The sequence below is a fragment of the Ictalurus furcatus genome, chromosome 3, assembly GCF_023375685.1.
Source record: "Ictalurus furcatus strain D&B chromosome 3, Billie_1.0, whole genome shotgun sequence".
In the NCBI taxonomy this organism is placed as follows: Eukaryota; Metazoa; Chordata; class Actinopteri; order Siluriformes; family Ictaluridae; genus Ictalurus; species Ictalurus furcatus.
The window spans coordinates 1,772,519-1,799,606 of NC_071257.1; the positions used below are offsets into that span (position 1 = coordinate 1,772,519).

Consider the following 27,088-nt stretch of genomic DNA (forward strand, 5'->3'; position numbering starts at 1 on the left):
GAAACCTAACCATACAGGTTTGATGCCCTCATGTCACAGTCATCTTACAGAATTTCCGAGACTACTGCAGAGAAGTTTTATTAATGAACTTTGCTCAAGAGTTTCCATTCATGCATATGTACTGTACTTGACAGGTCAACAGCAAACTAGCAACTCAGCATATATACCTCATCTATAAACACTATAAATTTACTACCATGATGAAGCAGATTTTATCTCATATCTTATTTTATAGTCGCCCCCCCCCCCCCACCTGAATGATCCTTGGCACTGTTCTCTTACTACATTACAGTGGAACTTACAGTATATTATAGATTCCTTCATAAATTTCTTGTTATCTCCATGTTTATGAGCTTCAGTCTCTAACTGAACAGTTGGAGTAATACACGTAAGCAATAAAGTGTGGGTAAGGGTTAGCACTGCACTTGTATCAGCACCACACACACACACACACACACACACGTCCTTTTTGAATATTTCACTCCAGATATAGTCTCACTTTTGCTGTTATAATAACCGCTACTCACCCGGGAAGGCTTTCCACTAGATTTTAGGGCGTGGCTGTGCAGATTTGTGTTCATTCAGCTACCAGAGCATTAGTGAGGTTGACGTCAGCAGCTGATGTTGAGTAAGGAGGCTCCAATTCCAGTCCATCTGAAGTTGGTCTTCAGGTTTCCGGAGGTCAGTGCTCTGTGCAGGATACTCAAGTTCTTCCGCACCGACCTTCTCAATCCATGTCTTCATGGAGCTCGCTTTGTCCAGTGTCATCCTGGAGCGGGTTTAAACATCTCAGTTCCAGTGAAGGGAAATTGTAATGTTACAGCACACAAAGGCATTCGATACAATTGTGTGCCTCCAACTTTGTTGCAACAGTGCATGCATGTGATGGTCAGGTGGCCGCATACTTTTGGCTACATAGTATAGGATTTTCACTCATAGACATACAAGACAGGGGGTGATAATTCTGCATAGCAACAGTCTGAATTGAAACCTAAAGGTGTGCAAACTTTTGAACTGCACATATAATCAAACGTCCATTTCATAAATAATACACTGTTATAAATCTGATCACACTACAATACGCCAAGATTAACGCAATATCACATTAAATATATATATATATAATTTAGGGCTCTGTATGGACAAATCTTTTATTTAATCAACACTGCCATCTGCTGGTCACTAATAATATTACGTACAAGACAAGCACGCCCTCTACTGGTAGATTTAGGAGAAAGCACATCATCTTCATTTATCCCATTTTTTAGGCTTCTATGTGACATTGCAGTGATATATATATATATATATCTTTATATATTAAGCCTAAATAAACTCAAAGCTGAGACAACTTTATATTATTTATGATTTGGTTTAAAACATCTGGAAGGAGTCTCCAGTGTCAGCGCTTTGTAACAGTTGTAACTAAGTTTCCAGACGTCTTCGGGACAGAAGAGTGCGGGTTCTTTCTAACACGAAAAGCTGTGTTTTATTATTATTATTATTATTATTATTATTATTATTATTATTATTATTATTATCAATCTGATATAAAAGTTGTGATTGCATAAGTATTTACCCCTGCTGGTGTGAAACTAGTTCCCATTAGAAGTTACATAATGAGTTGAATGGAGTTCATGCATGTGTGTTTAAAGTCACATGACTTCACTTGCTCTTGGAAGAACCCAGAGTTTGATAAAATGCAAAACAAAGAACCAAACGGGTGTTTTGTGTACATTTACTCTGTTCCACGGTACTTTTATTATTATTATTATTTTAACACACTCTTACACTGTCACCTCACACACACACACGCTCATCTTTTTCCATGCACGGCGTGTATTAGTGTTCCTCTAACAGCCACGGCATTTTGGTTGAGATTTTTTGGACCCGTAGATCCTCCACAGAAATAATATGATACATGATATATTATGCACAGCATCAGACAAACGAAAAGACAAACATGCAGCAATAAGATTCAGATAATTATGCAAAACAAGGTCACTTCCTCTGTGTGTGTGTGTGTGTGTGTGTGTGTGTGTTGGAGTGTGTGTGAGGGTTGATCTGTGCAGGTGTGCAGAGCACTCGGTTTTCTCCCCTTTAGCTATATTAAGAAACGGCACAGAGATTCAAAAAAGATGAGGAACTGAAACACTCCCACAACCTGCTTCTCCTTTCTGCTGTTTTTTAATTTACTATAAAAGACCTGTGTGTCTGAATGCTCTCAGACCTTCTCTGATCAAGCAAGTGAAGACATGATGATCCTGAACTCTGTGTCTGTCGCTGGGCTCCTCCTCCTCACCCTGACCGGTAAGACCATAACTATCTAACAGCACCATCATTAACATCATTAACATAATTAGCATCATTAACATCATTAGCATCATTAACATCATTAACATCATTAGCTCCTGTTACCACCCTGAAGTCGATGATTTTGCAATAACGACTATTATTTGACTTAACAGCGTGTAATAGTCTGCAAGGTAATGCTCAACCAGCCGTCATCAGTACAAGTCCAAATGAGTGCACTCGTCTAACATTCATGTCATTCTCACGTCTGTCAGGTTTGGCGGCGTATGATTTGAGTCAGGAGAAGTCCAAATCGGCGAAAGAGGGTGACAAGGTGTCCATACTCTGCACTGCGGAAAATGATAAATATTACATTTCATGGTACCAACAAAAATCCGGTGGTCCTCCTGAGTTTCTGCTCTGCAATGACAACAGAGCGAGCGGATTACCTGGCAGGTTCACGTACACTGACTCGGGCAATCAAGATTATCTGAACATCGAAGGAGTGAGAGCTGAAGATGAAGCGGTTTATTACTGTGCTTGTGTTAACTGTGGAGGAGCACAGTGCTACAGTCCAGCAGAGCCGCTGTACAAAAACCTCCTCTGAAGCATGTGCTCAGAAATCTCTGAAATGACGTAAAAGGTGGAATTTCCCTCCCATGCTACGCAGTGTCCTTTAATGCGTTTTATTTAACACGGCCACTAGCTTGAAAGTCCTGTCTGTGATCCATTTATTCGCCCACTATTCATTAAGTTTGACATAAAGCACCGTCACAATACATTAGCAGCACAGCTATAAGAAACGATGAGCGCAGACTCTGTAGAAAGTGTCACCAAGCCTTCGAAATGAGCTCTACACACTTACGACGGAATAAAACGTCAGTTCCGGTGTTAAATCTGCTCGTCTTTCTGCTCTTTTCTTGCTGTTTATTCCCCGTTCAGGAGCAGCGATGGGTTCGTGAACGGACGACGGCGCTGAGGTTTTTGTACTGAGCTCTAACACCGTGGAGCCTACGTGTTCGCTCAAGGCACAACCTCAGTAGGGAAAAAACAACTCGTTTTATTCGTTTCATCCTTATTTCAGTGTTAACTGTGGGTCAGCATGGATGATTAAGTACATTACTGACAGAAATTCATCTGTCGTTGTTTGTTTTTTTTTTTTTTTCATCTCCATTTTATTTAGCGGGCACGAGAGCAGCTGGGGTGTCGATATTTAATTTCGCAAAAGAAGCTATTAAGTCAAAATCCTACACACTCCAACTATATTATTTATTTATTTATTTACTTATTTATCTATCTGTTCAAAAACGCCTTCATGGCCTATTTTCAGACATTTTTAATTGTTATTGAATTAATATAGTTATTTAATATTATTAAATTTTTTTTTTTTTTTTTTTTTTTTTTTAAAAAGATCAGATTCGGTGCTCTGAAAGATTCTTTTGTAAAGAGGTGGATGTGAGTGGATGCAAAACATTTATTATTTTATTTAATGAAGCTAAATATCAGTAAAAAGCACGACTCTGTGGGGAACGAAAAAGCAGCGGATCGAATGATTAGGCGTGATGATCATTCCAAATATTTAAAATGGTATTTTGTAAAACAACGTGCATGCAAATAATGAAGCATTGACGTAAAGTGAGAGTCATAATCAGGCATACGGATTAACCGAGTAATTAATTAGCGTTAACAAAAAGATTCATTATAACGAAAGGCTTGAAACCTTTCCGAACAAATTGATTCCACTTCCTGAGTTTGATCCGAATTGATTCTTGCTCTTAACCGACACAAGTTTGAGTACACTGTTTAGTACTGTTGGAGAAGACCTCCAGAAGGAAAGCGTAATGAAGAACAGCAGGAACGTTCCTTGTTGATGGCGCCATGTTGAATTATAAATGAACCGATGTTTTGTGTCCTAGTGATATCAGATCGTCCATCGTCTCCTCCGTCCCTGCTTCTTCTCGCTCCATCCGGTTCTCCGCTCTCTGAAGGTGATGTCAGTGTGATGTGTGTGGCTCGGGGCTTTTACCCCGACAGTGTCACCATGTCCTGGTCTGAGAACAGCAGCAGCGTGACGGGTGACGAGGCGCAGACGGGTCCGCCTCGGCGTCAGGCCGACGGCACGTTCTCCCGGACCAGCGTCCTGAAGCTCAGTAAGCAGCGCTGGAGCTCCGGGAGAACCTACACGTGCCGTCTGAGTCACCCGGCGCTTTCCACACCGCTGAGCCAAAGCACCAGCCTGGACGAGTGCGTGTAGAGAGATCTCACAGTGCTGAAATACCAACAAACATGCATTTCAGATTTCCACTTGTTCTTTAGAAGCTTGCTTTAGATCTGTCTCCAGCTGGAAAGTATACAATAATAAAGTTATACTTGAATCTGCGGCCTCCTTGTGTTAATAATGGCATCTGCGACAGCATTTCTACCACTTATCTAACGATCCCGAGCGAAGACGTTCATTAAACGTCTTGATGAATATACTTTACAAACACGTAGTTATAGTTACATACAGCTGTACAGTTATAAAGCACGAGTATATAATATTCATAATCTCAGGTTACACAGTGCATTATAAAACGTCTTCGCAAGAATACTATAAAAAAAATGACAGGCTCAAACTTCTCGCTCCTGATTGGTCAGAAGGTGTTGATTCATTTCCTAGAACAGCTGCTCTTACAGTAGTTCCAGCACGAACGTCTTCAGGACCGAGAAGTTTACAGTTTCTGGTTTCTTAGTAATATTTCAAGAGGAAAAAAAAACAAAACAAAGTATGACGTGAAGTTGTTTGCTGTGGTATAGGAGGAATAAAACACCTCGGGACGTGCTTTTAAAGAAAAATAATAATGAACTTCAGGATTCTAACAGTACTAACTCCTCACCCCATCCCGTACCTTTATTCCTTACTTACTACTTAAAAACACAGATACTATTAACGTTATATACTCTGATATTTATGAAACCTTTACCCGGGGGGGGGGGGTCATGTAACCATGACAACACATGCCTTGTAGGTATCATGCCATATAACATGTCATAAGCATTTATAATGCATTATTATCAGTTTGTAGTGGAAGTCCGTTTATCACAGACGGGATATACGGTATAATATGCGCAAGATGATATAGAAGTACAGGGTTTGGTCTAAAATAAAGAACAGTCTGACGTCTGGCCTTCTATTACCGAGTAAAATCATCATCATCATCACATTTGTGTCTCGTTATTAAATGATTATATCGATCAAATACAAAATTCCAGGTTTTAGATGACTCCAGCATTCACATCATGACACCTAATGAATGAGAAGCATCAAAATATCGTGTTAGCGATATTACAAAAACAATGTCTAATCTAATCTGGACCACTTATTGATGATAACTGCTCCGTGTTATTTCACACATTCATTGATATTTACTCCTATATCGCACACCTGATCACACCTACTATCGAGACTTTTAAAATGGCTGAACATGCGGACATGGCTAGCAACACACGGACAGCAGTTAGCTCAAAATGCTAACTGGTAGCCACTTACTTTCAGCCACTGTTAGCATTGGTATTTTGGTCTGAACTGTCAACAAGACTATTTATGCTAGGTATGAAGTACCTAAAAGAACATATGCAGAAAAAAAAACAACTTTAATGGTACACTGATGCGCTTTTGATGATAATCTTGCTGGATAAAGCTACTTCTTGACTGTAATTCCTTTTACGAATGAATGAACAAAATAATTTTCGGGAAACCTTTACGCCGTCAAACGTTATTCATTTCCCAGAATCAGGTCAGTGAGTCTCAGAGTTTGTGCATATAGAGATGTACTTTAGCGCACGTTAAGGTTCAGTAAATTGACGCGCACCGGCGGAAACAGTCAGCAAAAAGAGCGAGAACAGAAAGTGGATGCAAATTCACGGCCTCCAGATGAAACTCTATTAATAGAGTCCTGCTTTCACCAACGGCGTTCTAACAGACAGCAATGTGCACTCCTGAAACGAAGCTAATACATAAATTTGCCAAGGTCGTGTGTGTAAATACGCCTTGCAGAATCTTATTATTATTTTTTTAAATAAGAAGGATAATAAAAATGACATTTAGTTTTTTTTTTTTATTTAGTCCCGCCCTGAAGAAGCTATTTCACATAACAGATGTTTAGATATAATCACCACGACACTGTAATAACTGAATTTATACAAATGAACCAGTTCAAAAGTTTACACACGCTCGATTCTTAATCCCGTGTGTCGTCACCTGGATGAGCGACGACGTGACGTGTTTATGTTTTGTGAGAGTCATTCACGAGTCCCTTGTTTGTCCTGAGCAGTTAAACCGCCCACTGTTCTTCAGAAAAAAATCCTCCAGGTCCTGCGTGTTCTTTACTTTTTCAGCATCTTCTGCATCTTTGACCCCCTTTCCAACAGTCACTATATGATGTTGAGATCTGTCTTTTCACACTGAGGGTCTCGTACACGACTAGCCTATTACGAAAGGTGCAAACGTTCACCGATGCTCAAGAAGGCAACACGATACGTTAAGAGCCAGGAAGGGGCGGGGAGGGGGGGGGTTAACTTTTGAACGGGATGATTGGTGTAAATTGTTATTATTTTTTCTCGTGGGAAACATGTAAATATCTTATATAGCTCCTAAATGAAAAAATCCCAGCTCTTTAAACAAAATAATTTACACCGATCGCCCTGTTCAAAAGTTTACACCCCCCCTGGCTCGTAATGTAGTGTTTCACCGTCTTGAGCGTCAGTTTATCAACACCTTCTGACCACTGAGGATGGCAAAATTCAACAGCGATGTGGTGTCGCGGCAAACGATTCGCTCTCAAGGCAATGACCTGCAAAAAATAATATTTCTGTTAGTATTAGCCACTCCCTCACACCAACCCCCCACCTCTTTTTTTCCCTTTCTTTTACATGCATGCAAATTTGGAGAAGCAGTTATGTAGTGAAATTGTGTGTGTGTGTGTGTGTGTGTGTGTGTGTGTGTGTGTGAGACCAAGCGTGCTGCCTGTCTTTATAAGTGTCAATCCATAACTCGTCTCGCATAAGTCCCACACTCGTCTCTCTCTCTCTGATCACCATCACCAGCAATCAATCATGAAGATCCTGAGCACCACCGCTCTCGCCGGACTCCTGCTCTCGCTCTCAGGTAAGACTTTTTCAATTGAATGAAGAAGAAATAAAACAAGATTAATTGTAATCCTCACGTCCTACTTTGGTCAACACTTCCTCTAAAAACAGTTTAACATTAAAATCCGACATCACGTACAGGTCATCTGAGAGGATCCTAAAGCATGAGAAGTGCTACTGAGCATCTAATTCCATCAATCATGTTCACACTATTATATAGAACAGAGATGAACGCTAACTAAGCGATAAAAATTATCGTACATCTGTATTGCTATGAAATCTATAGAATTAGGCAGGACCAATGGGAACTCCCGTTGGAAAGAATTTAAGATCACACGCTTATATATTTGGGATTCTTGTGTTTTCCCAGGGTTTGAGGCCATAGTGCATCTGACCCAGGAGAAGATCTTGAACGTCAACGTAGGACAAGATGTACGGATTCTCTGCAGGAGGGATAGTGGAAGCTGGGGCATTTCATGGTACCAGCAGAAAGCTGGAGATACTCCGAAGTACTTACTAGCTGATAGCAACAGAGCCAGTGGCCTGTCCAGCAGATTCACATACACGGACAACGGTAATGATGAGTACCTGAACATCGCCAAAGTGGAAGCTGAGGATGAAGCGGTGTATTACTGCGGCTGCTTCATCTGTGAGAACCATCACAGTGCTGCAGTTCAACGAGCCACTCGTACAAAAACCTCCCGAGCGTTTCAGTCATCCTGAAGATCCATTCCATTCACTCCAGGAGCTCCAGTCCTGTCAGGAAACGTTAGGAAACAAGTCTCTTACGCTTTCTCAAGTCCCATGTAAGAAATTCCTCCTGATTTCTCAGTCTGAGTTCCAGTATTGAGAACGTTGACGCGTTCAGTCTAAGCAGAAGCAGCGGGCTGTGCAGATGAGGTTTTTGTACGGCGCTGTCACACGGTGCCACGGCAGCATCGGCGGCGGCACCGAATTAAAGATCGGTGAGTCCTAATCTTTCTGCGATTTTTGAAAACATTACAGGATTACTGTTCATTTTCACAAGGTGTAGTTGGAGGACTACCCAAATTGATTTCTCTCAAATAGAATTTAATAGCCACGTGACCATTCCGTTCAATCAAATAACTTTATTACACTGGATTGCATGAAATGTATTCATTTTTATTGATTGCATTAGCTTATTATTATGAATATTTTCATGTGAATAATTCAGTAATAACGGAATACATCCAGTTCAAATATATTTCCCGTGTTGATTTTTAAATAACGAAATTATTGTAACGTTTTGTTATTGTAAATAACAAAACGATGGTATTTTTTTTTTTTAATAGATGTGAATGAACTAACGAACTAGCATATTAGTAATAATAATAAAAAGCAAGTTTGGATGCCAAGTTTGTTTCTATTTCTGTCTTCATTTTGAATGTAAAAAAACCGTACAGAAACGATTACATTTGTCGATTACATTTTTGGAAAAAAATGAACTGCGATGCCCATATCAACACAAATGGCATTCTCACTGACCTTTGAATGACTCCAGTTTTAAAATAAATCGTTCTCCTCTGCAGCTCGTCCATCGTCTCCTCCGTCCCTGCTTCTTCTCGCTCCATCCGGTTCTCCGCTCTCTGAAGGTGATGTCAGTGTGATGTGTGTGGCTCGGGGCTTTTACCCCGACAGTGTCACCATGTCCTGGTCTGAGAACAGCAGCAGCGTGACGGGTGACGAGGCGCAGACGGGTCCGCCTCAGCGTCAGGCCGACGGCACGTTCTCCCGGACCAGCGTCCTGAAGCTCAGTAAGCAGCGCTGGAGCTCCGGGAGAACCTACACGTGCCGTCTGAGTCACCCGGCGCTTTCCACACCGCTGAGCCAAAGCACCAGCCTGGACGAGTGCGTGTAGAGAGACCTCACAGAGCGCCGTTTCATCTGTTACGTGTTGCATATCAATAAAACGCGCCTCAGTGAACAAAACTGTCTTTAATAACGAGTGTTGTGTGTCGTCCATTTCAACAACCGCTTCTGTTATTGCGTAATAAGTCTCGTGGCTCTCAACTCTGTCGCTTACTGCTCATAAGCTTCAACTCTATTACTACAATAAATAAAGCATCTAAAAGGTTCAAATGAAACCATATAATCGAGATCTTTTGCAGTGTTTATTCCCTTTTCAGTCCCCCCCCCCCCCCCACTTGTGCACCCCTGGGATGTACTGAATTATAAACGGAAGTTTCATTTTCAGTTTTTCTCATGAGATACGGTTTGCATATGGTTGCTCATCAGTGCATGAATATGTGGAAATATTCAGAACGGACTCTTAAGGTTAATACTGCAAAAACAACTGGAACAACTGGAACGCAATGGCGTAAAATAATAAAATTAAAAAAAGTTCAATGATTTGGTCGTTTCAATCTAATCTAATTCCATGGAATGTATTCAGAATCTGAACTTGGTTTGTTCAAGATTCAACATGAAATGCAGCTGGAAAAGAATTAAACAGTTCGGAAATGACGACCTTTAATCGAACGCACCGTTAATCGTCTAGTGTCCAATCTTATCCGGAAAGTTCCGGTGTGGATGCAGGTTTTCATTCCAACCAAGCAATAGTCACACCTGAGTCTACTGAACGCCAAGATCAACTGATTAAACAGGTGGAATCAGGTGTGGCTCCTGCTCGGTTGGGATGAAAACCTGCACCCGACAACACCGGAACTTTCCGGATAAGGCTGGACACCCCTGGTCTAGAGGGTCAGATTTCCATTTCCGTGCTCCACTGCATGTTTACAATAAGTTTTCCCGTACTCCTCGAGAGATCCCTTTCCATTTCTTTTCAAATACATTAGCTTATCGAGACTAGCATCTAAGAGTTAATAAACAATGATTGTGAAAGTTCAGAGGAAAGTTTGTGGTTATGGGAAGAGTCCTCCGTAGTCACCAGGGGGTGCAGTGTGCCTACACGCCACCTTTAACAGCTCCTTTCCAGTGGTGGTAATGACTTCCTCCTGAAAGCAAAGAGGAGCCAATACAAATATGAAGTTTACTGTCCAACCACGGTGTGGTATAAATATGTTTATATTGTGACGTGTTTAGCGAATCTGGTGCTGATTTTCTGGCTGGTGCTACATTTTTGTTGTTCTGTTGAGAAGTTATGGGCCGCTGTGTGCCGCTCTGACGTCATAAGAGGACAATGTCGCCCGTAGCAAAGTTTTAAAACGATAAAAATTCAAGCAGTTTTTTTTTTTTCCTCCGGAATTTGCAGAACGCAATGCAGCTATAAAGACTAAGAATATGTAACTCGCTCACGGTGGATTTATCCTTTAAGGAATATTAAAGAGAACCTCTCCTATTAGCCCACCTTGTGGAAGTCGATGAGGTCAGCGAGAGTGGCGTGGCGGTTCTGGTCCACTCCTAGAAAACCGTAATAATCCCCCGAGGCGTCAATCAGGAAGTGTTTGAAGCCAGTGGCTGTGCGATATGACAGGATGTAACCCCAAATCCTCTCACTGACTCGCACCAGGAAAGAGCCTTCAGCTTCGTTCATCAGTAATTTCTCAGATTCCTCACGTGTAATTATTCCTGTGAAGGGAAAATGAGAGAAACATAGCCTCAAACCAAAAAATCTGTCAATCTCCCCATAACTAAGCAGCCCCTTTTTCTCCCAGTAAGAGTTTTGTCTCAGTAGTTGTAAAATCCGGCATCAGTTTCTAAGGAACATGTCAACGGCGTGCCTGGATCCCCTTGAGAACCGGGTGACAACTTCCCCAACCTAAATAAATAAATATATAAATATATAAATATATATACATCCATCCATCCACTTTCTGTACCACCTATCCTACACAGGGTCACGAGGAGCCTGGAGACTATCCCAGGGAGCTTGTAGCACGACAACACACCCTGGATGGGGGGGGGTTGGGACTGGGGCAGCCCATCGCAGGGCAAAATCGCACACACATTCACACACTACAGACAATTTGGAAATGACAGTCAGCATACAGTGCATGTCTTTGGTCTTGTGGAGGAAACAGGAGTACCCGAAGGAAACCACTGAAGCACGGTGAGAGCATGCAAACTCGACCCACACAGGGCGGAAGAGGGAATCGAACCACCAACCCTGGAAGTGGAAAAATGGGGGAAATTTTTGAAGAAAACATGTAAAAAACATTAAAAAGAGAGTGTAAATTTTTAAAAACAAATTGAACATAAAAACCCTGAGAAAAAATTATTTAAAAAAAAAAAATATATGTATATATTTGCATTTTAATGAATTTTCTAATGTTATACATGGCTATAAAATGAATGTACAGATATCTAATTAACCCTGATTTTTTTTATTATTCTTTATATCAGTCACAGACATTATTCTACAATAAAAAAAGTCACAAAATCCCTAAACTGCGGTAATTCCACGGTAATATTACATTTTTAAAAATATCTTTGTTCCTCCTTCACTGATAAAACCCCCCTCAAAAACCACAATCCCTCAAACTGATTCAGATAATCTAATAAAATCCAAATGATTTATTATAAAAATCTTTCCTGAAGATCTAATCCTAACCAGATCCCAGGCTAAAGCTCCACAAAAATAACTCCACACTCTGTAATCTTGTCATCTCTTCCTCGGCAAGAGAGCCGAGCGCATCACGGCGAGCGCTCTAGTTACCCTGCTTCCAACGTACAGCACGTGACCCAGGCGTGCTGGTGTAACTCGTACCCTCGACCGACCCTTGACTGGTGTATCTCGGTGTGTATGTATCCTTATCTAGAGCGCTCTTAAAGTAAGAAAGGAGAGCGCGTGTTCCGATGGAAATTAACACAGGCGTCAGACAGCTTTATTGTCTATTAAACAAGAGTCACACTCTACGATCCATCTGCACTAGACAAAAGAGGCAGGACTTAGCCAGTAATTAGCCTAGCGAAACAGCTGAATTATTTAAGAATCCACGTCATTTCTCTAACACACACACACACACCTCTACACAGCTGCTCTCCATCTGTCCGTTAGGAAGTCTCGGTTTACAAAACAGGAGCGGGTGGTTTTCATTTCGCTGCTTTTGTGGATCAGGAGTGATCGTATGAGCAGGAGGTCAAAAGGTTAGCATGTACTTAGCATACCGCTTACAGAATGATGTTTCTGGACAAAATGTACAAGCTACAGGTTTGACACAATGCCGCTCGCTATCTGTATACATGCATCTATATTCCGATTAAACCCAAAAAGGGGGCGTGACTTAAACCGCTCTGCCCCACGTAAAACACTTGATTTTGCCACCTTAAACAGAGTTTGCATGTATTTCAGGGTGCCACACATCGAAGTACATCTGTGAGCCAGTTTACCATGAAACCACGTGGCGACGGTGCCGCTCGTCCGTTCATATCCAGCCCTCTTCGGCTTCTGGTCCTCAGAGAACCACAGTATGACCGATTCTCTAGAGCTGGGGCGAGGAGCACGGACCCAGGAGGGGCTACAAGGCAAGAGAAGAGGACGAAATGAACGTATTGTTTCATAACGATTCGTTTAGCGTCGAGACAAGCGCATTTTAGCGGATGTTTCCGTGAACCAATCACTATGCAGTGGGCGGAGCTATAAATGACCACGTTTCCTTAAATTTAATTTCGGGTTATTTGCGCAGCATAAATACTCGCCCCAGTTCTGATAATACGTTAACGTTATATATATGAAGATATATAAGGATATAAACCTAACAATGGGCCTCATTTAGCAAAGCTGGATTGTGAATGTCATCCTCGTGCTAGTTCACTAGGGCAGGGACTGAGAGGACCAGAGATAACGTAAATCAGTCATTTGATATTAAAGAATATAAAAAGTAAAGAACGCGCGCCGACACAAATCCATAAACTAAGACAGAGGAAACTAATCATTTAATCATGGCAAAAGAAATGGCGCCGTATACAGTAAACGGAGGACCGGGCCCGTCTGTCTGCGCAGAACCGTAAATAAGCGCCCAAGCCGATGGAAGATTTAGCGCTCGCTTATTATTATTATTATTATTATTATTATTATTATTATTAACGTTACATATTATTAAATCATTTTTATTGGCATAAAGTTGACTCAAAATAACTATCGTGTCTGTTTTTTTATTTATGTTGTTTTATAAGGCTTTACCCTTATTGCTCATTTCATGCTTCTAGCTGTCTGTGCACATGACCTTTTATGGAGTTTTGTGGGTGTCACGACGTGCAATCGAGCTGCGTTTCCAAAACGTGTGCAAAAAAAAACAAAAACGTGTGCATCCATGTTTACGCAAAAACATTTACGAGCAACTTCACTAAAAGTCTGATAAATGATTCCCGCCGAACGATTCAAAACGTGTTGTTAGTTAACCGCTCTACTGCTACTTGACACGTTTAAAGATCTGACCCGCTTAAAAACCTTTTTAAAATCCTGATGACGTCATGTTAGAAATCTAGGGCTGACTTTACTGTGAGAGGCAGGGCTTGTGAGTTTAGATGAACTAAGCAGTAAAACAGTAGATTATATGGTTTAAGGTAAAGTCACCTATCCATGAGTGGCTGCGACGCGGTGCTGCCGTGTTTGCGGCTCTGTCGGCGGCGGTACAGCGGAGGATCTGCAGGTTGGAGGCCAGGCCGAGGACGTTCTTTGGGGACTTTATCCTGCGATTTGTCCGACGGCTCTATTCCGACTGCACTGTGTCTCCTGCTTATGGGTATTTGCTGCTTGAAATGGCCTTTCTCCACGGCTCGGATGGACTGGCGATTATATTCATCCCTCGCCCAGCGTGCTCTCCTCATCATCTCCTCATCTGCCGCCTTGGAGCGCTGCACTGAAGAAGATACACACGTGACGATAGGATGAAATGGAGAAAGTGCTATACAGACACAGGCTTGCGAAATATTTTATATATATTGGTAACATGACAAACTGTGCTGTCTTATTAACAACTGCTAGGCTAGGTTTAAACAAAAGAAGAGCAAACAAACGAGGGGGGGAACAAAAGAGATATTTTCTAGAAGATACTCACGTTGTTCTTCCCACTCCTTGTCAGCATGTTCACTTTGTTTTTTTTGCTCCTGCTGTAGCATCATGTACAGCTCCTTCACTCGCTTCTCCTCAGCACACCGAACCTCCTCCTCTCCCTTCTGCCTCTCTTCTTCCTCACGTTTCTGCGCACGAGACGAAGACGACGCCTCGTTCTTATTATTAACCCGCACATCAAGCGTTTCCATGATATAATGTGTTTGCATACAAAGGCAAGCTTGTTTTAGAAAGCTAATCACGTATTTATGGTAACCGGGGGGCATGATGGAGTTTTGTCGACTTTACAATGTACATAATCGTGGTGGGGGGGCGAGTCAAAACAAAAAACTCAACATGGTTTAAGTTCAGGGGCGCACGGTGGCTTAGTGGTTAGCACGTTCGCCTCACACCTCCAGGGTCGGGGTCGGATTCCCACCGTGGCCGTGTGTGTGCGGAGTTTGCATGTTCTCCCCGTGCTGCGGGGGTTTCCTCCGGGTACTCCGGTTTCCTCCCCCAGTCCAAAGACATGCGTGGTAGGCTGACTGGCGTGTCTAAAGTGTCCGTAGTGTATGAATGGGTGTTTGAATGTGTATGTGAGTGTGCCCTGCGATGGATTGGCACCCTGTCCAGGGTGGATGGATGGATGGATGGATAGATGGTTTAAGTTCACATGCTGACAGATAACGTTGAGTAATAATACTGTGGTAATTAAGTGATAAGTGATGATCGATAGCTAAACGTATGACGTTTCTCCCTGATCATTCAGGAAATCTCGCACAGCTTGAGAAAGCAGTTCAAAGATGAATGGATATTCAGAACACTGAGGCGAACCTGTCAGACAAACAAGCCCTTTAATATTTTCTTAAGAAGATCTTATTACTGAGCCCTGAATCATCGATGGACATGAAGACCTCAGTGGAGATCAATAAAGTAGGCGATGCTGACAAAATGATTACAGGGCCCTCTCTTATCTCTTTATATTTCCTCAGATTAAGTTGGCAAAGATAAAGCTAAACTTTGAGGATGTGAATGAAAAATATTCGTTTAGGCTATTTAGAGTCGATTTAAGTGTGTGTAGTGAGGAATTGATACTGAGGGTACAAGCCATACGAGGCATATTGTTCATTCATTTGCAGTGTTTAATGTGATAAATACTATGAGGACTATATTGGGAATACACTAGACTCCTATTAGATATTTATTTAGTTTATCATAGAAGGTTTTTTTTATTTTCATTTTCTTGCTTTTATGTTAAATAGTATTACATTTGACAGAAAAGAGAGAGAGAGAGAGAGAGAGAGAGAGAAAAGCTATTTCCTTCTACGGTCCTCATTTCCTCCGTTAAACACAAGACAAGTGCTTGAGAAATGATTGAGATTTCCCATCTGGAAGATTTTTGTGAACAAACAGAAACCCAACAAAGAACCAGCTTATCGTGAGTGTGCAGAAATGACCGAGGTGAGAAGCAAAAACACCCAAGATGCTCCCAGATATCACGAATACGGGATTAGTCCTGCTATGATGAAAGCATATATATAAAAAATCTCTACCTTTAGCTCCTCCTGTATGCGCTCTTCTTCCTGTTTGGCCGCCTTCCTGTCCTCCGCCTCCTCTTTCCACTTCCCGGCTACCAGACGTGCCTTCTCTTTAGCGATTGCGTCCCTGAACTTCTGCTTGATCTCGGCTTCTTTCTTTCGCCTTAGAGTAAAAACAAGTACAATATTGCGCGAATGTGATAGGCAATGCTATGCGAAGCTAAAACAGCCATACGGTGAAATGTATACAGATTATGAATCACGTTGTTTTTTGTAAGTACTGCGATTTAAGTTGGTGCTAACTTAGCGATGCAGCAAATGCCCCAATATTGATGTTTTGCCTATTTAGAAGCTAGGTCTATTCCCTCCAGATGCTGCTCCATAGATACTCACCACAGCTCCCGAGCCTCTAATTGGGCCTGCCTCCGTGCTTTCTCCTCCATCAGGTTTTTGATGATCTGCTCGTAAGATCTATCTCCAGGAGCTTCACCCATGACCCACACCCACACCTCACCATCAATGCCAGAAAGCCAGCGAATGTGCTTTCTCGCCCCTGGGGACAACATGACACATGAAAGATGACCTGACGGCAGCATGGCGATTTGTACCTTCACAGCGGTCCAAGACCAGGACATTTACGGGTAATTCTAAAAGACATCAAGCGAGCTAGGAGAAGGATTACAGTATGGTTCAAAAGTCTTGTTCCACTACTTAGAAACTAGGGCTTAACTATTTTCCCCAAACATCTCATTCTTCACTATATACTAAGTCTAAAGAAAGTCCGTTCTGGTTCTGGTCAAGGTGGACCCCTAGCCCAGGAATCCTGGATCCTATCCGAGGAACGCTCGACAAGAGGTGGGAATGCACCCTGGATGACACAACTGCAAACACTGTATTGGAGAATCCTACACAGAACCTTTGATGGTTCCACGAGAAGGACAAGCCATAAAACGCTTAAAGGTTCTACGTTGAACTTGTAGCTGGTGACCACCACAGCAAACTGGCTGTGAAATGAAAATCATCTTCATTTCTGGGAAAATAAATTCTACAATATGTGACACACAACTAAACATCATAAGCAAACATCTGGCTCACTGTGTTCTCACTTCATCTCCCTCAATCTGGAGCTCTGAGGACTTGAAAGAGCTGACTGTTCTCACCCTCCCTCAGTGATGGAGCAGAGTTCTTCTCTGAACTTTCTTCTCGAGCCTCCTGCTCCATCCAGCGCCGGACCTGCTCCTGCCGGATCTTGTAGAAGAGGATCTGCTTTTGTTCCTCGTTCAGCTCGGCCAGCAGTTCCGGCTCCACGTACATGTCGCGGAGGATCCTTCGCATCATCCTGACCTTTGACCTCAGGAACCCCACAGCAGGAGTAGACGGAGAGGATCTATTAAAATCAACATTACAAACACGCGGAAAATATTTAAAATACCCACGAATTTTTCAAATAGGTCGCTCCTCTAGGGTAGCTCATTCAACAGCTTGGTCCAAAATTCTGATTCTAGGAATAAAACACTTAGGAAAATAACCAGTGACAGGTTGATATGATGAAGCAGGGCAATATGTCTAATTCAATTTTTACTAATTAAAGAACATCCTTTTTTTTATTATCCATTTACAGTTACTTTTATTGTTGTATGTCCTTGAAACAAGTTAGTTCCTTTTATCGCTTACATTCTAGCAGCTATAAATGGTCGTTCCCTCACCTTGAGGGCTTGAAGACTTTCCTGCGTCTGAAAACTTACTAACCTTCACAACGCACTGACACTGGAGACTCCTTCCATAAATGTTAAACAATATGAGCCAAGCTCAATAATCACTTCATACATAGCTGCAAAGGGACCTGTGTGGTGTGTGGTCGGTTGATCTGGTAAATTTGCTTGGCGTATAATAGCTAAAACTTTTCTGTTGAAAATTCTATAACAAACGGACATGATGCTGTCGTCCGTCGTTTATAATCTTGCACGTATGCTTGCACAGTTGAAGGAGACCACCGACTGGTTGCATTTCAGTGCCCTACGGAAGCAAAATGCAGGACAATATTCTGTGCATAGAGACGTCTCTGCGTACACGTACAGTATATGGTCTAATATTATTTCCAACTCGAAATAATAGTCATAATTAGATAAGTGCTTTAACACACCTGAGATATTTTGTTGGAGTCACTCCTTCTCCACGGCACTCATGTTGCAGGTGTGTACGCTTGTTGAATCCCTCGCTGTCTCGTCTCTTAGTTGTCCTGCTGTGTCACCGAGGTTCGGAGAGGAGCCAGGTGTAGGTTAGTGAAACTGCTGACCCACAGCCATGACGCAGTGCTGATAAGTGCTGTTACGATGACTTGAACACGCTTTAGGATGAAACCGAAAAGAAGTCGCCAAATGCAAGCAATCAAACAGGTACAGATATAGGCTCCTGCCAAGACAAAGATCCGAGTAACCCGATCAGTGTTTGTGTGGTGTGTGTGTGTGTGTTTGTGCACTGTGAAAGACAGGGGGCAGTGTGTATTCGCTGTGAAACATTTCCCCCTCCAATTTCATGAGCCTGTTTTTATCTGTATGAGAAACACCAGAGTCTCCATCTGAATGCTTCAGGTCGCCAAAGGATCGTGTAGGATGATGTGCATTTTCCATCAGCTACTATTGAGTTGATTATTCAGCAACAGAGAAATAAGAGGACATCAAAAAGAGTGTCAGACATCAAAACAGACTGCAGATTGGACTTCCTGACACCAAAGAGCGGGACACAGTAAATTACAATGCGGCAGGAATCGTACGCAAAACAATAAAGTTTATTTCCCAAGTTGGAGACGGGGTTCATGAACCTAGTCCCAAGTCAGGTCACGTTTCTGAGATGTTTGCAACATCGCCTTATAAGGACATGTGCAAGAAATAGAGTCATGTACTTTGCATTGTCAAAAGACATTATCCAAATATAGAAAAAGAATAGGAGAACTACGCAAAACTAGGGTGAAAAAAAAAACTATTTAATGAATGCTATTCATCAAAACAAAGGTCTTGAGCTAATGCAGGACAAAAAAAAAAATATATCAGGGAATGGCTTTGTATGGTAGGAATAAAACTTAGTCAACAACAAGGCAGTGCGATTGATTATTTTCTTATAACAGCACATCCTGAAGTGTTTTATTCGTCCTATCACGCAATTTAACAATTAAAATGTTTAATTTACTAATAAGCGATAGCATGCTTAAAAAAATGTCCACGAAACAAGTTAGTTCCTCTTATTACGGCCCAGTCTAGGTTAGGCCGCACAGAGTAACCAGCTCGGGATTCCATGGAATTTGACCCCTTTAATGAGGGAGCCGGGAATAACAACACAACAAGGTTGTTCAAAACGAAAAGTTGTGATATATTGTAAAACACAGAATTATACACATACAATTCTACAAAGAACCAAACCAGGCATAACTTCAGGGTGGGCCAAAAGCCAAAATAATAAACAAAAAGGATTCTATTATTAGGTAGCTAGCTTACCTAAAAAGAAAATAACAAAGAAAATACAAATACTTCCCTAACTCCCTAAGCCAAAAAATAGAGACAAAAGAACCCTCCCCAAAAGGAATGGCAGCCACACCCCTACCGCCAGTGAACCAAGGGAACGTGTATACACTTGTGAAGAGTATATACAACCAGATACAGGACCAACCAAAATCACAGTCCACCCCCTGGCAAGACTCAAAACCCAGAACAGCAGTCAGAATATAGAATTGTGAATTATAGAAAGGGCAAACAACACAAACCAAACAATCTCCTAGCAACACAAAACAAACAATCTCCAAGCACAAATCCCACGTAACCACCTCCAACATTCCACAACATCCTGACTCTTCTTCCTCTTCAGATATGGCCACCGCTCAGTCATGCCATCCTGGGAGGCGGAAGCAAGGCGGGCTACGGCAGGTTGGAAACTCTGGGCGGGAGTTCGGACCTGCACGCAAAATATGGCACCGCACACAAAAAAAACTTCCCATCCCAAAGCTAGCAGGTTGTAACACTCTTGTCACAGGTTATAGTAGTTATAACAGCTGTTCCCTCGGCAGTCTGTCTTTTACACTCTTGGATGTAGCAAGAGAAAAAACCCAGGTGTCGTGTTACTGAGAAAGTGTAGCAGCGACATCGACAATGCTGACAGTGGAGACCATAAATACTAAACATAGTTTTTGACGTTTTTCTCTGTTAAATAATAGACCTCTGTGTATTATTAGCAATATTACAAAGAAAAAAAAGAAACGCTTCTAAATTGCTGTTGCACTTTTTTTTTTTTTTTTTTTTTTAAATCGTGATGCCCTAAGATTATTCAAAGGGATATAGGTGCTTGAAAAAGGTTTCAGATAACAACCCAACCCAAGTCATTATTTCTCAGAATAAATGGCTCTTGGGCATGTCACTGGTGAAATTCCGCACGGCTACGTAACACTCTTTCTTACTTTGGGTTCATTGGGGCGGCTGTGGCTCAGGTGGTAGAGGGGGTTATCCACTAATTGTAGGGTTGGTGGTTCAATTCCTGAGCCACGTGACTCGACACGCCGAAAAGTGTCCTCGGGCAAGACACTGAACCCTAACCGCCACCGTTGATGTGCGAGTGAATGGGTGAACGAGAACCAGTGTAAAGCGCTTTGTAGAACTTATATATAGAACAAAAGCGCTATATAAGTGTATTATTTATAAAAAGGACAAGTGCCCTATTTCCTACAGAGGATACGCAAGAATACGCAAACACCTACCTGTATTATACATAAATATTTCAAGATGGTTTGTTAGACGTTCCTTTGGATATGCTTTTTTAAATTTTTTTTTATTACATATGAAAACAAACATAATCGTTCATATTTACTACACCTGCCATGAATTTTGAGATTTGGTTGAAATTCATGACCATAGATCTACCACGAGAGGATTGCCCATCTTATAAAAAGCAAACGCTTAAAGCAAACTGAAGGATATTGATTTAGGCTTTTTGGACTATGGAGCATTCATTTGTTCAGCTCATGGCTTCACAGTGACGGACATTCCTTGGAGAGAACTCTGAATGATTTGTAATCTGTGCCATCAACAATGAAAGCTTAATTTTGTTCTCTGGGGACATGGTTACGACTGGACCAAGTTTAATCCATCTTTAAAGAGGCACCGATCCAGCATTTAAACCAGCACGAATGTCAGGATTGATTTTCATGTCGCAAGTAAAGCCATGGTGTAGAACATTATCAGTGGTTGTCAGTCGCAATATTGCGCTGTAAAATCGCACTGCCATGAGCAAGGGCAATGAGAATGCAGCAGAAATTGATGTTTAAGTTGGCTGTGAAGACACTGTCACATGAAACAAGCTAAGGTGCAAAAACTCAAGCGTGCGTCACAATGACTGCCTTGTTTCCTTTATGGACATGTCGCCTGCTGCCACACCCACCAACGAATATAGGCAGTTAATCAGATGAACCAGCTGCTTAAGTGGTGCCACAAGAACCTTGCACAAGAATGTAATTCCACAAAGGAATTAAACAAAAATTCCCATGGGTGTAAGATTTACAATCGAAAGAACATGCTGACATATCACAGTTTCCTGTCTTTCTTCATCTGTCATTAACGTTCAACTGAATTCGAATGAAAACGCATATCTGACTATCTGTATCTCACTTTCAACTTTACCCCGAGTACTGGCATCACTAACAGCCCATTGTCCCAGTCAAATCTGACAATACCAACAGTCCGTTGTCTCCGTTCAGTCTTGAGAAAACCAAAAGTCCAATTCCCCTGTCCAGTGTTGACAAAATCAAGAGTCTATCCCCTACAGTCTCGACTATATAGATTTGAGTCCATTCCACATTCAGTCTTTAAAAAAACATGAGTCAATGAGGCCCTAGTCCAGCCTTTAGAATACCAGGAATATATTTCCCCGGTTCAATAGCATGGAATCATTGCCTTATTCCAGTTTTGGTAAAACCAAGAGTCTCTTGTCCAGATTTAATCTTGACAATACCATGTGTTTATTGCCCTGTCCAATCTTGGCAACACCATAAGTCCATTTTCCCAGTTCAGTCTTGACAGTACCATTAGTCAGTTTCTTTAATACAGTCTTGACAATACCATGAATTCCTTTCCCCAGTGTGGTTGTTACAAAAAATTCATTCCGATCTATCCAGTCTTGACAAACCCGAGTCCAGTGTTCCTGGAGGCAGGGCAATCTATCTCTGCTTTATTATATTGCAACTGCTAGCATTGTTGGCCTATGATGATACACTGAAAATACTATATTGCTACACTTCAATGCACTTCAGCAAGTTCCATTTCTTCTTTACCAAAGCGATAGTGTCCATTCAAAATGGCGGCAAAAATTTTCATGATGGATAGTGACGTCTTAGTAATTAACATAAACGCGAGTGCGAATTTGGACAGTTGGTGGCGCTAGAGAGATTGATTTACTGACTCCAAATTTGCTGTATTAACAGATCATAATGTCCAATATCTGTGTGCCAAATTTCAGAACTTTCCCGCAAGCAGTTCTAACGAAAACTAACGAAACTTACGAAAACAATAGGCTTGAGCCCTAATGAATGATGACACTAAGTGAGCATTTCCTTCAGTATGTGCCACTGTACTCTCCTCACAAAAGAAACAAATGATTGAAACACCCACGATTGTGCTCAAATGCATAAGTCTTCCTTCGGGTCATGATCAAGTATTTTAGTGCCTAGACAGATCATGACTCCAATTACAACTCATACAGACGAAGCCACTCTGAGGCTACGCTTATAATGGTGAACAGAAGCAGGGGAATGTGAATGAGGATCCATGCTGAGCACAGTGTGTTCGCCCAAATGCTGGTGTCATAATTGTGCCCTGGAGTGAAGACGCTCAGAGCGACTGGTATAATTTTTGGAATTGATTTGAATGGAAAATCCAGGTCGGTGCTGAGAGAACAGCCAGATTTAAATACGTGCTGTATTTTTCATCTGTGTGCCCAAAGATTTGACTGAGGCTGCATCAAAAGAACCGACGAACCTACTTAAAGGCCATAAAGGGTGTCTAATATTCTTCTGATTCTTATTCGTAACACTGAGCGTAAATTTAAGATTTTGTTTAATTTTCCCCAGCAGAAACAGAAACTGAATGGTTCAGAGACCAAAAAAGTTTTTTTTTTTTTTTTTTTTTTCTTGTGGGTGTGTAAGCATTTCCCATCATTGTTTAGAATTGTGGTCTATCCGGTTTTAAACGTTTTCCTTGTTTTTAAGCTCTGTGAATAAAATGTCTAGAGGATAGAATCTAATCTATACCCCACGTCAGTTCTATTGTTTGTCTTTGTTTGTTTTTAAAGAATTTTTCCCCATCCGGCTACTTTATTTATTTATTTATTTATTTATTTATTTATTTATTTTAAATTAGCTTTACATTAGTTGGAGAATACATGGCGAGGGATCTGAGACCGTACCTCCATACAGAACCTCTCCAGATCCTTCACATTTCGAGGTCCACGCTGGTGGACTCTCCTCTTCAGTTCACCCCACAGGTGTTCTATGGGGTTCAGGTCAGGGGACTGGGATGGTCATGGCAGGATCTTGATTTTATGGTCAGTAAACCATTTTTGTGCTGATTTTGATGTATGTTTAGGATCATTGTCCTGCTGGAAGATCCAACCACGGCCCATTTTAATCTTTCTGGCAGAGGCAGTCAGGATTTCATTTAATATCTGTTTTTGGATGAGAGTAGAGGCTTTTTTCTTGAAACCCTTCCAAACAACTTGTGCTGATGTAGGTGACTTCGGATTGTAGTTTTGGAGACTTTCTGACCCCAAGACGCATCTAACTTCTGCAGTTCTCCAGCTGTGATCCTTGGAGATATATTGGCCACTCGAACCGTCCTCTTCACAGTGCGTTGAGACGATATAGACACGCGTCCAATTCCAGGTCGATTCATAACATTTCCAGTTGACTGGAACTTCTTAATTATTGCCCTGATGGTGGAAATGGGCATTTTCAATGCTTGTGCTATTTTCTTATAGCCACTTCCCACTGTGTGAAGCTCAGCAACCTTTTGCGGCACATCTGATCAGATCAGATTACTTTATTTTTCCCCTATATGTGGGAAAATAGGTTTGCAGTACTCTCACAAGGTATATTACCACAAACACCACAGAGTCACCAACAAACATACACATACACTCACAGCTCGCTACTGGCCAGACCAGTTGAACATCCTGCTTATTGTTGTGTATTACACCTGTTTAAAATCTTAATGGCTTGTGGAACAAATGAGAATTTTGACCTATACTTTACTAACAGTTTACTCGCCGTTGTTATCATTTTTCTAACAGTCTTTTTCTGTGCCTCAGTAGCATTGCCAAACCAACAAATGATGCAGAAGGTTAGAACACTTTCAATAAAAGCACAGTAAAACATTTGAAGCATTTTGTGGTGGACATTGAAAGGGTAATTTCTTTAAAAATGTACGTTGTGTCTTAGTGCCTATAAGATCAGTCCACAGGTCCCATTTAAGCTTATGATCAAGCACCATGCCAAGGTATTTGTAGTTTATATTGTTGTTTATAACAGATCATATTGATGAAGGTAGGGTTAAAGGACTGGAGGTTTCTGAAATCGATGGACATTTATTTTGTTGTGGTGGTGTTAAGGAGGAGGCTTGACTTCTCACACCAGTTTAGGAAATGGTCAAGAACTGGCCCATGCCCCTCCTCCCCATCATATAGGAGGTTCACCAAGGCAGTATCGTCTGCATACTTAATAAAGTGCCTTTTAGGGAAGGTGCCAGTGCAAGAGTCGATATATAAAATAAACAATAACGGTGATCAAACACATTTTGTGGGGGAGCCAGTGCGAGTCGCCATTTTTCAGAGCGTGACGTACCTACTCTGACTTGCTGGGTTCTAACAACAATCCATCAAATCAAGCCAGCTTCAAAAGAAAATTCTGTAGCCAATATATCTGCTAAAATATTGGGTTGAATAATGTTAAAACAGGATGAAAAATCCATAATGGCATGTCTTTGGTTTCTCAAGGTGAGTGTGCAATAAGTGCAATAGTGTCCGAATCGCATTTTCCACCACCCTTAGAGGCTGGGTAGGCAAATTACATGGGGTCCATGAGGTGCTGTGGTTGAGATACAATGTACTTCTTCACAAGATGCTCAAAGCACTTCATGACCAGCGATGTCAATGCTATTGGTCGGAAGTCGTTGGGCCCTGTGGGTTTGGGAATTTTTGGGTACAATTGTATATTCAATTCAATTTTATTTGTATAGTGCTTTTTACAACGGTCATTGTCTCAAAGCAGCTTTACAGAGACATATCAACACAGGATACAGATTTTAAGGGTGTGAATTTATCACAATTGAGCAAGCCGGTGGCGACGGTGGTGAGGAAAGACGTTAAGAGGAAGAAACCTTGAAAGGAACCAGACTCAGAAGGGAACCCTTCCTCATCTGGGTAACAACGGATAGTGTAAAAGTAAAGGAAAGTTCATTACGTTAGATGTTTTCCATAGGGTAGGGACCTTGGAAAGATTAAAAGAAGACCTAAAAATGCCACTGAACACTGCTGCTAGCTGTTCAGCAGAGTGCTTTAGGACACTTCCACAAATATTGGCCTGGGGTTTTTCGTGGATTCCTGTCTGGATTACCACAGGGCGGGAGAGATGGAGCCATGACTGTGGTAGCCTCAGCACTATTGTCACTCTCAAAGCGACAAAAAGTGGTGTTGAGTTGGTTTTCCATCTCCAGTCTCTCACTACCATACATTAAAAATGTAGGGTTTCTCCTGCCTTAGTGTGGAACACTGCTCATGGTTTTAATTCCCTGCCAGATGCCAGTGTGGACTCTATCTTTTATTTGTAGCTGTGCTTGTCAAGTTGCATTTGTCTTTTAACCCGTCTCTCCATATCCCTTCTCGCTGTTTCGTCCTGATTTCTGTAAGCTTTTCCCTTCTGAATTATAAGATCTTTTAATTTGTGAGACACCCAATGCTTTTTACTTGGATACGCTTTAAAGGTCTTAGAAGGACTCCCAGAGTCTCCACAGAAACATATGTAATCAGACACTGCTACAACTCGATCCCTTACCTCCGAGTGGTGCCTCTTTTTTTCCGGAGTTGTTCTAAGACACTTCGGTATAGAGTTTACAACAGCTGAATAGTCCGAAGCTGTGTGATTGCGAAACAACAGTAGGAATTTTTCTGCTGTATTGAATTTCACAGGCTACGCCGCCAGCACCATAACTGTGGTTGTGTCCTCGAGTAACATAAGTGTTTAGAATCACCCTAAACATGTCAAACAAGCGAAATCCATCGTTGATACATTCAGAACAGCAGGGCAGCCACAGAGCAGTGCCCCCTAGCTATATTCTTTGGTCTTACCCATTGTGGAGACTCCTTCCATGAATTTTAAACAAACATTTATTTACACATAACTTTACCCTATCAACAATTATACATCTTGCCCTCCAAGTACCAGTGTAAGTGTTTTTATAGAAACAATAATGTATAAACAACGCATTAACGTATGCAAATGAATCAACATTTTCTGATCAGAATGTTTTGAGAATTAACTGCACTCTGTGGGGCAGGATAATGAATAAGGCTGGAGCTACATGACACTTTGAACCCTATTTTTATTACGTTTGCACTGGTCCCGTTCTCTAAAATGTTTTATGGAGTTTGGCAAACACTGTGAGACGCTTGACAAGGGTGTGATCTATGAACAGAGAGAAAGAGTGCAAACAGCAGCGAAATCTCAGGTCAGCATTAATGACTCTGGGGCAGATTGGACAGATCTGAGCACATGGATTATAAAAGTGTTTAAGATCCTTTACAACACAGGTTGGACTGACCTTTGTAGACACAAGTGCAGATAGGAGGGCTTAAAATAACACACTTCTCTTTGTTCAGATTGTATATCCTTAAAAAGGAAATTTGTCCGGAGTATGAAAAAAGAAGAATAATCCACACATGTAATGCAGAGAACCAATTAAATCGGAGGTTACAGGTGGAGCCTATAGAGTGAGTGTGTGTGCGTGTGTTCCCGTGTTCCCGTGTGTGTGTGTGTTCCCGTGTTCCCGTGTGTGTGTGTGTGTGTGTAACCTGATATGGGCTGACAGTGTGAATAGGGAGGGGTCTCTGGTGTCATCTTCCTGTTTCCTGCTTC

General features: G+C 41.6%; 3 protein-coding genes across 7 annotated transcripts; 2 read left to right on the plus strand and 1 right to left on the minus strand.

Moving 5' to 3' along the window:
* The first annotated feature begins 1,706 nt into the window (after positions 1-1,706).
* LOC128605165 (immunoglobulin lambda-1 light chain-like) lies at positions 1,707-4,663 on the plus strand. 2 transcript variants are annotated; one of them, XM_053620351.1, is made up of 3 exons: positions 1,707-2,307; positions 2,565-2,855; positions 4,206-4,663. In XM_053620351.1, exons 1-3 carry the CDS (start codon positions 2,253-2,255, stop codon positions 4,541-4,543), a joined length of 684 nt encoding a protein of 227 aa, XP_053476326.1. In that variant the 5' UTR covers positions 1,707-2,252; the 3' UTR covers positions 4,544-4,663. The 2 variants fall into 2 exon arrangements, 1 of the variants encoding a protein (XP_053476326.1); XR_008385488.1 differs by lacking the exons at positions 2,565-2,855; positions 4,206-4,663 and adding an exon at positions 3,232-3,613 and having other exon boundaries at positions 2,193-2,307.
* Positions 4,664-7,349: 2,686 nt separating this feature from the next.
* LOC128605164 (immunoglobulin kappa light chain) lies at positions 7,350-9,528 on the plus strand. The gene is made up of 4 exons (XM_053620350.1): positions 7,350-7,435; positions 7,787-8,071; positions 8,343-8,381; positions 8,967-9,528. The coding sequence occupies exons 1-4, from the start codon at positions 7,384-7,386 to the stop codon at positions 9,293-9,295; spliced, it is 705 nt and encodes a 234-aa protein (XP_053476325.1). The 5' UTR covers positions 7,350-7,383; the 3' UTR covers positions 9,296-9,528.
* Positions 9,529-9,563: 35 nt separating this feature from the next.
* sh2d4ba (SH2 domain containing 4Ba) lies at positions 9,564-26,858 on the minus strand. Of its 4 annotated transcripts, XM_053620324.1 has the most exons (10): positions 26,775-26,858; positions 18,071-18,339; positions 17,088-17,314; positions 16,321-16,480; positions 15,943-16,090; positions 14,397-14,538; positions 13,913-14,198; positions 12,727-12,854; positions 10,745-10,965; positions 9,564-10,391 (listed from the first exon to the last, which is right to left on the minus strand). In XM_053620324.1, the coding sequence occupies exons 3-10, from the start codon at positions 17,263-17,265 to the stop codon at positions 10,299-10,301; spliced, it is 1,356 nt and encodes a 451-aa protein (XP_053476299.1). In that variant the 5' UTR covers positions 17,266-17,314; positions 18,071-18,339; positions 26,775-26,858; the 3' UTR covers positions 9,564-10,298. The 4 variants fall into 4 exon arrangements, with proteins under 4 accessions (XP_053476299.1, XP_053476302.1, XP_053476301.1 ...); XM_053620326.1 differs by lacking the exons at positions 9,564-10,391; positions 26,775-26,858 and adding an exon at positions 11,386-11,503 and having other exon boundaries at positions 10,830-10,965; positions 18,071-19,098; XM_053620327.1 differs by lacking the exons at positions 18,071-18,339; positions 26,775-26,858 and having other exon boundaries at positions 17,023-17,216.
* Positions 26,859-27,088: the final 230 nt, after the last annotated feature.

Excerpts from the sequence above, each read along its gene's own strand:
- LOC128605164 (XM_053620350.1), top strand. The coding sequence starts at position 7,384 with ATGAAGATCCTGAGCACCACCGCTCTCGCCGGACTCCTGCTCTCGCTC. Across the intron at positions 8,072-8,342 it reads CGGCTGCTTCATCTGTGAGA|GCCACGGCAGCATCGGCGGC; the intron begins ACCATCACAGTG and ends CTGTCACACGGT. Across the intron at positions 8,382-8,966 it reads CGGCACCGAATTAAAGATCG|CTCGTCCATCGTCTCCTCCG; the intron begins GTGAGTCCTAAT and ends TCTCCTCTGCAG.
- LOC128605165 (XM_053620351.1), top strand. The coding sequence starts at position 2,253 with ATGATGATCCTGAACTCTGTGTCTGTCGCTGGGCTCCTCCTCCTCACC. Across the intron at positions 2,308-2,564 it reads CCTCCTCCTCACCCTGACCG|GTTTGGCGGCGTATGATTTG; the intron begins GTAAGACCATAA and ends CACGTCTGTCAG. Across the intron at positions 2,856-4,205 it reads TAACTGTGGAGGAGCACAGT|TGATATCAGATCGTCCATCG; the intron begins GCTACAGTCCAG and ends TTTGTGTCCTAG.
- sh2d4ba (XM_053620324.1), bottom strand. The coding sequence starts at position 17,265 with ATGATGCGAAGGATCCTCCGCGACATGTACGTGGAGCCGGAACTGCTG. Across the intron at positions 16,481-17,087 it reads TGCTCCATCACTGAGGGAGG|GGGCGAGAAAGCACATTCGC; the intron begins GTGAGAACAGTC and ends TGTTGTCCCCAG. Across the intron at positions 14,199-14,396 it reads CAAGGAGTGGGAAGAACAAC|TGCAGCGCTCCAAGGCGGCA; the intron begins GTGAGTATCTTC and ends TATCTTCTTCAG.